The sequence below is a fragment of the Malania oleifera genome, chromosome 12 (assembly GCF_029873635.1).
Source record: "Malania oleifera isolate guangnan ecotype guangnan chromosome 12, ASM2987363v1, whole genome shotgun sequence".
Lineage (NCBI taxonomy): Eukaryota > Viridiplantae > Streptophyta > Magnoliopsida > Santalales > Ximeniaceae > Malania > Malania oleifera.
The window spans coordinates 12,586,112-12,598,531 of record NC_080428.1 but is presented as its reverse complement, the minus strand read 5'-3'; the positions used below and the strand labels follow the sequence as shown (position 1 = coordinate 12,598,531).

At 36.2% G+C, this 12,420-nt stretch overlaps 1 protein-coding gene across 4 annotated transcripts in view; it reads right to left on the bottom strand.

Moving 5' to 3' along the window:
• Nucleotides 1–11,633, bottom strand: part of LOC131144105 (U2 small nuclear ribonucleoprotein A') — a 32,316-nt gene extending 20,683 nt beyond the window's left edge. For 2 of the 4 annotated variants that reach the window (XM_058092495.1, XM_058092492.1), the window contains exons 1-5: nucleotides 11,359–11,625; nucleotides 11,074–11,114; nucleotides 10,150–10,279; nucleotides 9,826–10,031; nucleotides 499–672 (exon numbers count right to left, since the gene is read on the bottom strand). In XM_058092495.1, the coding sequence (XP_057948478.1) occupies nucleotides 499–672; nucleotides 9,826–10,031; nucleotides 10,150–10,279; nucleotides 11,074–11,114; nucleotides 11,359–11,440 (633 nt within the window). In that variant the 5' untranslated portion in view covers nucleotides 11,441–11,625. Of the gene's footprint in view, nucleotides 1–498; nucleotides 673–9,825; nucleotides 10,032–10,149; nucleotides 10,280–11,073; nucleotides 11,115–11,358 lie in introns of all 4 variants that reach the window. The other 2 variants (XM_058092494.1, XM_058092493.1) reach the window with 2 other exon arrangements.
• Between the last annotated feature and the right edge of the window lie 787 nt (nucleotides 11,634–12,420).

Below are 12,420 nucleotides of genomic sequence, written 5' to 3'. Positions count from 1 at the left end.
TTGTTAAAACCAAACCATCATTTGAAAAATCCTTGAAAGGAACCATGCTGACCTAGAATGTCAAGATTAATAGGCAACAAAACAAGGAAGTATTGCAAGGATGCAATTCAAGCAAGTATGAACTTTGAAGGCACAAAAAAATTAGGTAATGAGGAAAGTCAATCAAGATGATTGCTTGTCAGTTACAATAAGGACTAATAACACAACTAAAAGAAAGATGCAGTTCCGCATGAGTCTAGAATCTAGAAGAACTAAAAGTGGACAATATATGGCCCCTAATTAGAGGGGATGGAACAGATCTTCCTCTAATTGAAAATTTTATTGACCTTGAATTTAAATAGATTCTTACCCTAAATGAATGGAGTGGGAAACATGAATTGTTTGCCCATTTGTTATGAGATGAGAACTTTTACATTCAGTAGAAGCATGTCCCAAGGGGCAAGTGAATATAGTGAATCAATAGGAGAAAATGAAACAAGAACATAATAAAGATAATACCTTGATGGCTATAATTTGCTCTGGTGTGGGGGCAACCGCTTTAGGTATTTGCTCTTCCTTTGGAACTTCTTTGCTGCTTGGAACCTCACCAGGAACAAATGTCTTCACAGATTGCTTTTTAGCCTCTTCTTCAGCTTCTTTTGATGCAAATAGGCTTTGCGCCTCCATTCGCTCCTATGCTCAAAAAAAATATTGTAATCAAAGATATTTAACCATTGCTGAAAAAAACCAGCAATAACAAAATCAAATGCTAGAAATGATTCAGATCTACAAAAGATGAAAATTCAAGCAACCAAAAAAACATGGGAGTTGTAAATGCTTGTGATTTTAAAGCTGCATGTAAGCAATCTGGAAATTATAAACTAGAAGAACAATGAAAGCTAAATAGAAATCACATACCATACCCTTCTAGAAGGTCAATAGCAGTCATGTTTAGGACAAAGGGAAGTTTCAAACTGAACACAAATAAGAATATCTAAATAAACAGTGTGTGAGCGCGTGTGCACGAGTAAAAATGCACAAATATTATGCATATGCATGGACGTAGAAACCTATCCAAGTATAGAGCACACCTATGATAGACACCCTCGCTTTATAATCAAGTCCATCACATGTTTACATATCAGAGCATACTCTTCATCAGTCAGAGCATACTCTTCATTAGTTAGACAGTGCAATATAAGAGATGGTAATGAAGTTCTTTTAAAAGCATCAAGAAGAAGGATATAAATCTCAATGAACAAAACCAAAGATATGCCATTCATAATGACCCTGATACTTTGTACACATGCATTTAGATAAAACCTAGACTAAGGGGAAAATGTAGACTCTTCTGATAACACTAATGTGCTAGTAGGTGGCCTGCTCCATCTCATTGAAAGAGCATAAGAATGGGCGCCTATCTATGACAATGAACAATTGGAGGAAAGCAAGAACTTTGCTCACCAATTGTGACGAGGAGTCAACAGAATTTTAAGAATTCATGAATCTATTTGATATATCAAGGTCACAACCACGGTAAAGAAGCAATAATCATTGAACGGAAGGATCGTAATGTAGGGCAATGGTATGGAGGTGATAATGAAGCCTCTAGGATGGTGGCAAAAGTGGTTAAGAACTTAGGATAGGGCAGTGTTATGTTTTTTAAATAGAACAAAATTTTCATTAAAGCAAGAAGAAAAACAATTACAGAAAAAGGAGGATAAGGCATCCTCCAAAACAAACCAAAAGCAGGAAAAGAGAGAGTACAAAAGATTTACATAAACACTGCCTTCCAGTTGTTATGGATATCAGACAGTGAAAGACCCTTAAAAACTCTGAAAGAGGGAGCCCAAAAGGAGGTAAAAAATGTAGCTTTCTCCCACATCAAACTCAGGGTAGGATTGAAAGAATTCAAAACTCTCTCTCTCTCTCTCTCTCTCTCTCTCTCTCTCTCTCTCTCTCTCACACACACACACACACACACTGAGACTCCTACAAATATGGAAATCTCATGACACAATGTCTACACAAACAAGGCACTAAAAATTCCATCAAAGTCTCACCCACCCAAATATCCTCCAAAAATACAGACTCTGTCCCCAATTCCGACAAAAAAAACAATCAGGGGGAAAAAACAACCAAAAACTTGTGAAACAAATTTCCAAGGGCTTGCATGAGAATTTGAATGACATACTTGCTCTTTATTACCTTGTGCCCCAAGGAATTAGACTTTATGGGGGAAATCTCCATAACCATTTACCTACAAAGGGATGTTCTTAGAAACCACATTACCAAGTAGGGGTGTAGGTGAGTCAAGCTTACTCACGAGCTACTCGGACTCGACTCTTCCCCTAATTCGACTTGACTCTATTCTACTCAAGTTTGAGTCGAGTTCGAGCTACTCAAGTATTTTAATGAGTCGAGTTCAAGTTCAATAATAGTACTCGAGGCGAGTTTCAAGCCTAATCAAGTTTTTAAATTTTATTATTTTATATTATATATATCACATAATATATATTTTATAAATATATTTAATATTATATATACATTATATATATTTATATATATATATATTTAATATTAATTTATAATCGAGTCGAGCTTAATCAAGTCAAGCTCGAGTTTTATGAACTTATAGTTGAGTAGAGTTCGTGTTTAACAATTATGAAATTGATCAAGCTCGAGTCAAGTTTCGAGCTCAACATTTTCGAGTCGAGTCGAGTCGAGTGTGAGTATTTTACTAAGTTGACTCGACTCGAATACAACCCTATTACCAAGCCCCTAACCTCCCTCTGGTTTTGGTCTCCTAACCACTTCCAAGTGATAAGATATCCCTCTTATCCTCCCCATTACCGAACACAAAAAATTCCTCATCAGCTTCTCCAAGCACCCAACTACTTCATGGGAATATTGGAGAGGCAAGCACAAATGAGAGTAATTCTATCTCCCAAAGAGAGATATGCCTTCTTTCACCCCTCGTCTCTTCTCTACCCTCTCAATGACTGGGTTCTAGAAAGCAGCAGAAAAAGGATTGCCTCCAAGAGGAAGGCCAAGATATAAGATAGTCCCACTAAAGATCTAAAACCCTCGAACTCCCTATATTCAAAATTAATGCCTGCCAAGCCGCTTTTAACCAAGTTTATTTTCAAACCTAAAATCTTCTCAAAAATGCTGAGCAAAGTAAGGACCTTACAAAATTCTTAATACTATTCTCTAGAAAGAAATAGTATCATCTGCAGATTGCGAATAAGACACCTGCCCCTCCTCCCTACCAACTTCCAAACACCTAATCGCACCTAAATCTTGGGCACAAGACACAAGCCTATGCAAACCATCCACTACCGGTGTGAAAAAGAAAGGAGATAACACATCCTCTTGTCTTAACCCCCCGGACACCCCAAACCATTCCCTAGGCTGGCTATTACAACCACTGACATATTGGCAGAACCAAGGCAATCTTCCATTCACTAAAAACATAAAGACCAAAAACCCTTTTTAACCATCGCAATATCCACGAAACCATAATTTACCATATCATAATCTTTCAAGAAACTTAGTTTGAAAACCTCTCCTTTTAACATCCTCAACCACCTCATTCGCCAGCACAACTGCATCTAAAATTTGTCTCTATTTAACCAAAACAGATTGGGCCAAAGAAATAGTTTCCTTTGACACCTTTCTAAGTCTACTTAGATACTAGTATTTAGACTTATTGACCTGAAATCTTTCACCTTTGACCTTCCTAGGCCTCGCCTTTATAGGAATTGACTGCAAATAAAGTAGAATTAATGTTCTTACACATTACTCCATTCCTATGAAATTCCCAGGGAAAGAAAAAAAATCATCACATCATCTTTCAAAACTTCCCAACTATCCTAGAAAAAAGCCATTGTGAAAACGCTCTATCATGGGGCTTTATCCCTATCCATATCAAAAACAAGCTTTCTGATCTCCTTTATTTTGAACGGCCTCTAACCAATTAGCGGTCTCTTCCCCAATGGGATCCCAATCAAGCCCCTCCATCATCACCCTATTCCTGCAATCCTCAATATAAAGAGTTTTAAAGAAGTTAGTAGTCCCCTCTCCAATCTGCATCTAATCCCTTGCTACCCTACCTAAATCTAACTCCACTCTTTAATCGAACTCTTCCTTCTCCTCTTATTAGCTAGCCAGCCTACTCTATGGAACAATCTAGAATTGCAATACCCCTTCCTTAGCCCAATGAACCCCAGATTTTTTACACCATCTCCTTTCTTCCTTCAACAAAATCACTTCTAGCTCATTACAAAGACAAACTCTCTTATCCCTATCTTACTCTCCCAAAAAAACCACACCCCTCCAATCTCTCCAAGCCTATCAAATCATTCAAAATGTTATTTTTCTGCTCTCTAATATTTCATAACCCCTCTTTATTCCAAAACTTAAACCTGTCTTTTACAAAATTCAGCTTCTTCGTCACCCTAAAGCCTTCCAACCCTTGAACATGATACTCCTTCCACCAATCTCGAAATTTGTCCCAAACAAAAGGGTGTGTCAGCCACATATTTTCAAACCTGAAGGGAATAAGACCTCATTGGATAGCATTAAAATTCAAAAGGATTGAACTATGATCGGAGGTAGGCCTAACCAACACCTCATGTACAATGTTCAAGAACAAATCTTCCCAATCACTCATAAAGAGGAATCTATCTATGTGGGGACAAAGCTTTGTCCCCCAAGGCCACTCAAGTGAAATAGCCATTATTTTAAGGGCACATCCTTAAGACAACACTCCTAAATTAAAGAATCGAATCTTCTCATGCTACTATTCACCATAGAACCTCTCCCTCAAAGTACGAGAAATATTGAATCAGCGAGACCACCCCCCACCAACCAGTGTGGATTACAAAGTCCATAAGGCCAACTAATCCAAAAAAAATTATGCAAAGAGTGGGATCATAAATAGAAGTAAATAACACTCCCCAACCCCCTTAATCTCCAGTAAGACCAACAAAGAAAAGGAGCCTAGTAAATAGTCCTTTAACATGCAAATTGTAGGGTTCCAAGCCACTAATTGAACCCTCCCCCCACCCCCCTGATGCCCCTTAAGAAGGAAAAACATCCCACTCTCTAAATCTTGAATCCCAAATGCTCCTAAAATATTGGGTACTAATCTCCTCTATTTTAGCCTCTGTAGAAACAAAATGTTGGTTTTAATTCTATTAACCAAGTCCCTAACAATCCTTCTCTTCCCTAAACCTCTAAACGACGAAATTTTCATTTAGCAACATCCTTAATCCCTAAAACCCTTGTCCCCCTTTATCGTAATTGGTGAAGACGCTAGTCTACCCAATTCCTTGCTCAGTTTGTTAGTTTCTCTTTTCTCCCCAACCTCCTCAACACAAGTTCTAACTTCATCCCCAGTAGGACTTGTCAATTTAAAACCTACATCACTCACAAATTTGTCGACTTCCTTATTCTCTATCTCAACCCCAAAAAGGTTCACAATACTAGGCATCCCCTTAATTTCTAATATGCACCTAGGTAATTCAGAAATAGGATAATTATACACATGGATGGAAGCTTTACCTTCAGGTATAGCAATGTATCCTTCCTTACATCATTTGTAACCTCACCTTTTTCCTCGCTATTATCTCCTCCTCCCTCCCTTCTAAGATTCTCAAAGCAGAGCTCCTTCTCTTTGTAATTTTAAGAAGATAACAAATCCTTCTCATCATCTTTGAAATCTGAAGGTCTCTCGTCTTGGCCATCTGAAGACACCACCTCCTATCCCTTCCTCTTGACATGCTCCTTCTTCCTCCAACTTCCTGTCCACTGAACCTCAAATGTTCGAAAATTTTCTAGAGTTAGAAAATAAATGTGCCACAGTCCTCTCTCATCTCCCTTCGAGTCCCTTCAATTGAAGTCCTCCACCCCCTTTCGTCTTTATTTTCATTTTTAATCTCCTAAGTTGGCACAATGAATCTCTTCACATCTTTATCTCTACAGGCATAAAAGAATCAATTCCTCAAAGAAGAGGGCTCATGGTTATTCATAAAGCCCCAGGCCTAAACCCAATGAACCCTATCTCCATTTCTGCAATAAATGAGTGTTCTTGTTGGGCTTCATTTGGACCTATATTTTTTAGCCCATATTTTAAAACTTGACTATAAGTGAGCTTCTCAAAATTGGGCCTTGGATATTCACAACCCCCTTACTTGGCTCCACTTGTCACCCAGGTCTTCTGGAAATCTCCACGCCCATAATCCCCAAAACCACCAGATGCAGGGGCAGCATCAAATATCTACGGCCATGAAAGAATGTAGGAGAGGAGAATGGCAAAAGAAGATGGAATAGAGGAGAGAGGAGATACAAAGGGGAAACACGTTCACTTTCTCAATTTAAATTCAACAACAACTACATACAACAATGGCTTTCACACACTATTTACAAGAAAGCCTCTAACACATGAAATGAACATATACCGCCTAAAACTACATTAAATTCAAACATGCCTTTAAAATACACAAATATTACAAGCAAGCCCCCAAATACACATAATCCTATACTAATTAAACTAAACACACAATTATCTACTAACTAAGCCTAACAATCCCTTGACCCAATTCTTTTTAATTATTCTCCAACAAGGATCTTCCCATGGCCTCGCTTCTTGTCCTACATCAAATCTCTCCCAATTAGAAAAAACTTTGCCTCGAATTTTGAAATGTTGGAGGATTAGAAGAAACAAATTTGGACTCTTCAAAAGCCAACACTTGAGTGATACAAAACCAAGTTCCATTGTTAGCACCATAGACTTGAATTGAGAGTTGGCACCAATAAACACATCAAGAATGACAAACTAAAGAATAGGAACATTTGAAAGACTTTGGATGTCTTCAAACATATTCATTTCTTTGCATGTAGTGTCTTCAAGTTGAGTAATTTTGACATGATCAATAATCTCAAATCCTATGTCATGGTTGATCAGTAGAGCAGGCTTCAAAATAATTTTCTTCCCATTATAGTGGAAGATATGCGTTCTTATGTCCTTCAGTCACACCCAAATCATCCAACCAAGGAGTACATGGCCAATATTCATAGGTATGACATCACACCAAGCATTATTAAAGTAGTCACCGATTTGGATTGGAACAGAACATCTTTCACAAACATGTAAGGTAGTGTTATCAATCCAAGACATATCATAAGGCTATGGATGAAATTCTAGGCGATGATTTTGCATAATGATGATTTTGCAAATATATCCTTCACGCTTGAGAAAGGTGTGAAAAAGCTTGAATTATGCCATAATATGATAAATGACATTCCTTTATCCAATTATTTGTCACCATATTGCTGGATTTATACGTATATACACTGCAACTATACTTCACCAAAAGTCCTTACTACAATTTGACACAACTCTCAATCTAATCATGTAAAACCACAAGTTGACTCAATTTGCAAAAGCTATCTTCAAGCCACCTTTAATCTTGAGTATCACATAGAAATGAAACAAATTCACCAAGAAAACTCACAAATTGCAGCAACAAAACCTATTTTTGACGCTGCTAGTGTTTTTATGTCAAATTATCGACCTTACTTGCAATATATTGAGCCCACAATCAAAATTTCATGGAGAAAACACAAAACATCATGGCTGAAGCAATTTCTCATGGGTCTAGAAAATATAGGAGTTCAGAAATTCCCTCATGCACAAGGCCGGCAAATGGGCTGTTGACAAGGCTCCTCTGGCAATAAAACTCCAGGTGAGTATAAATCTAAAAGTGGGGATTACAATGGTGGTGGTTTGATGAGAAAAACACTGGAACTAAGGGATTTTGATGGACTGACAGTTGGAGATGATTGGCCGGGATGTGACCATATGGGGTTTCACCTATGGCTGGAAGGTAATGAAATTTCCTGGGCTAGGGTTTCAGGGGATTCTCTCTTCATAGCATGTGAGGTGTCCAAAAAAGGCTTCAAGGGAAGGGGTGTTTAAAAAAATGGGACATGACTGGAATTTTTAGAGAAGTTCAAAACTATCTTTTTTAGTGAAATTTCAAGGTAGGAAAGACTGTTGAAGGGGATGAAATCTGGGAATGGGATTTAGAGTAAAAAAGAGAGAGCAAATTAAGGGAAAGAAATAGAGAGGAAGAAGAACAGAGAGGAGGAGGAAAAGAAGAACAGGGGGAGAAGAAGAGTGAAAGGGGAAGATGGGGGAATTGAAATGGAAGAATGGATCGATTTTGGGCTCTGAAACCAAATGACGCAGGGGCAGCATCAAGTTTCTACAGCCATAAAAGGATGTAGGAGAGGAGAAAGGAAGAAAAAGAGGGAAGAGAGGAAAGAGATGATACAAGGGGAAAACACATTCACTTTCTCAATTCAAATTCAACAACAACTACCTACAACATGGCTGTCACACACTATTTCTAAGAAAGTCTCTAACACATGAAATTACACATATACCCCCCCCCCCCCCCAAAGTACACACAATCAACTACTAACTAAACTTAGCAATCCCTTGACCCAAATTATTAATTATTCTCCAACAAGGATCTTCCCAAGGTCTCACTTCTTGTCCTACATCACTACCCCCAAATCCTCTCCATGTAATTGCATTTATTATGCTAAACTTTCCATCCCAGATTTTCTACGTTGGAAATCCCCCTTCGCCAACTGTCCTTAGCTTCACCTAACACCATAGCAGGTTTAGTGCATTGATGCATGTTTGTTGAACCACAATCTACACATCAAAAAATGAATTATCTTATGCTCATCATCATCCGCCCAAAATGCCTCCTTGTTCCTCTTTGTTGAGCTACTCTCTATTTCCCCAAAGTACTGCTTCCAACCTCTTGCCTCCTTCCCTTCCAAAATGCAAATAAATTAAATAAACCCACTATGTGGGAATTTCTCCATAGATAAGAACCTCCTGAAATGATTTACCCACATTCTAATTATTAAGAAATGGTTGGGTGCGCAAAAAGTCCTACCCCAGGGACTAGCAGTTTTTGTAAAAAGGAATGCCCTAAGTTCCAGCAAGGAACCTCCTTTCCTCCAAGGAAAGAGAATAGACAAAAGCCCCTCTAGCATTCTTATTTGTAATCTTGAGAGAAACAGCATCCTCGATGAAAGAAAATTTCTTGTTGCTAATAAAAAGAAAAGATTCCCCCACGATCATGAAACTAAAAGAATCTAAAACTTAAAGAAAACCAAAAAAATGGAATCATCGCCATGCTTTACTCAAATGCGAATTGGTTGTTATTTTTATCATCATTGTGCTAATAACTTTGACTAACCATCAATGGAAGGTCTTGATCTACTCCCACAACAACAGACCGCCGCTGAAGAAAGGACTTAAATCAATGACAGGAATCAAATATTGGAGAATGCAACATGACAAGGGCACACTGGGAGAAAAGGAGTTCTAAAGCCAAGTAGGGACCCTAACATGGAAATGATGATTATGAGGCTTCATAATATTGGTGCTGAATATGGTGCAGCCAACACAATAAGTTTATACACTGGGGTCACATTGCAAGAGCAATGGTGGCAATAGCCACAACAATGGACAAATCAAGGCAATAGCAATCAATCGAGGCAGCAACAGCAACAAGATTGAGGCCTAAATTTAGTTTGATATTATTAACTTGGATCCTTCAAACACAATATCTTCATGAATAAGATTGTCAACCATTCTAAATAATTTTTTTTCCCAAATCAATGTCTCAATTCTAGGAACCCAAACAGTATAATGACAATCATCTGCATGACAAACACAAGATTAGTGTCAAATCATTAAGCCCCAACATTGCTAGAAATGTAATGATAATATTTTAATACTAATGGCTAACTCACCTTGTATTTCACTTTCTTGAAATCTAACAAGCGCAATGTTTTCAGTTTGTGGATGACGTAGAGGCGATAGTTTGGTTTCTTTGTGACATTATTATCAAGTAGAGTAAGGAAGTGCAATTTTGGAAGAGATGCAAGAGGATCAATGTCAACCAGATTAACAAGTCGGTTATTGGTAAGAACCAAACTATGCAATTTTGGCAAAAATTCTGCAATGAGAGACAAAAAAAAAAAAATGGTTAAGTCGTTAATATAAAAATTCAAAACATTTTTCTTTAAAAAAAAAAAAAAAAAAGAAATGAATTTTATGTAAACCAACAGCCCAACCTCCAATAGCAGGATTGATACGGGTAATCCTATTGTTGTTTATTAACAAAGTACCCAATCGACTAAGATAAGGAAAGTTCTCAAGCTTAACAATCTCATTGTCCGACAAGTCAATAGTGTCAAATTGATCCTGCATATGATTAAAAAAGAACCCCAAAAATTATCAATGAATTAAAACAATAACAAGAATAAAAACATGAGGCCTTAAAAATTGTATACTAAAGATAATTCAACTTCATGAACACACTAAGATTCAGTGCAGGAAGTAAGGTAGGTAAGACAGCCTCAAATAATTACTCTCACAGATGACCTTTTAGAAGGCAAAGTGGAATGCATCTACATTATTGACAACAAAGAACTAAGGTATAGCGCTAGAAAATAAGGCATGAATGTAGTAATTTAATAATTGCTTGGAGCTGCAACATATAATTATTTTGAATCAACCAATCATTTCACAATCAGCAGGTACTGAATTATGATCACAATTATTTTAAAATAAAAGAAATGGTCTAAATACACAATTTTTTTCTCTTTATCTGGCCCTAACAAGCTCCCTTGCTTGTATAAATTGCAGCTTTTGACACTTTGCATACCACTGAATCAGTTCTGTAGATCGTGACAAAAGCAGGCATATCAATATGTATTAGCAAGAATACAGATGTTCACCACCAATGTATTTATCACATGTCACCCTTAATCAAATTTAAGAATTGCCCGTGCAAGTGGATACAATAAGATAGTCAGGTATGAACAACGCATTACTAATTACAGATGCAGAGCTAGGAGAGGAGATGCATTGCAAGTAAACAAATATGAGCACCGGCAGTGGTCAGGGAACAACAGAAGTAGAAGTTATGTTCCCACCAAAGCACGTAACCTCCAATTACAATAAAAACTGAGTATAGGGGCACAAAGCCAACTTACCTCAGTGGCACCCACATTCTCTATAACTGCAATCTTGTTGCCTGCGGGAATTTATACGCCAAAAATGTAAATATACAAGACACTAGGAAAGGAAAAAGAAAAAAGAAACAAACACCATAGTGCACAAAGTCCTGCTATGGTGTTTTGTTTCACAATACGCGTGATTGAACGAAAAGAAACTCAAACCCAAAAGATAAAACGAACAAAAAGGGAAAAAAGAAGAACAAAATTCTTAGAAGAGCATTAGGGTTTTTGTTATATAAAATGAAGAAGAAGAAGAAGAACCTCTAAGATCTAATTCTCGTTCTCTGATAGCATTGAAGAAGTGAGGACTTTTCCATATCAAATCCGCCGTCAACCTAACCATTTCTTCCTCCTCTTTTATCAACTACCCTGCTTCTGCTTACTCCCTGTACTCGAGCGCACCAGCTTCAGACGGGAGGCGACCTGAGTGAATACAAAAATCGACCTACAGAAGTGTGTTTGGGCGCTAACCACTTTCTCGACTAGCCCACCATTTTTTCAGGAATGGATTTAATTCTATCAATTGGTAAAATTGAGCAACACCGAAAAAAATAATATATGCAAAATTAGTTTACAAATATTGTCATAATAATTATATTATAAATATTTTAATTTATTTATAAATATATATATTTTTTATTTAAAAGTATAAAATACAAAACACCACTTAAATACTTGGTAAAAAATCTTTAAAACATGTGATATGACATAATAGGATGGTCTAATTAAATTATGTGAAGTAATAATTATAATATTTTTATATAATAATGTGGATGCAAAATTAATAAATATGTATATAATTTTTATTTTTTATTTTTTGTGACAAATCCTAGTATATGACTTCTTTTGTGGAATTAGTTATAACTTTATTATAATTTATGAATTGTGATTTGCTATTTAAAATCTTTGTAATTGTTCTTTTTTGTTTACTTAATGAAATTTTTTTAATTTTAAATGAATTTAAAATTTATTATTTGGAGGGTATTTCTAAATCGATAATTTTAATGATCAAGTTACATTATTATCTAACTAATGATGATAGATATTTGACAATACTAAAAACATCACATAAATGGATCTATTTTATTTTAGGACATACATTTTATTGAGCATTACATTTATTTATTTATTTATTTATTTATTTATTTTAATCAAATTGATTATTTGGAAGTAAATCTGTAGTGTTCAAAATAAAATATTTAAGTATAAATTTATCTCATTTTTATTGAATTTTGTTTTTCTTTTAAGAAATTATTGGCTTCACTTTTAAGAAGATAATAATAATTTTACCTATAAATTAACTTACATTATTCATTTGTTTAT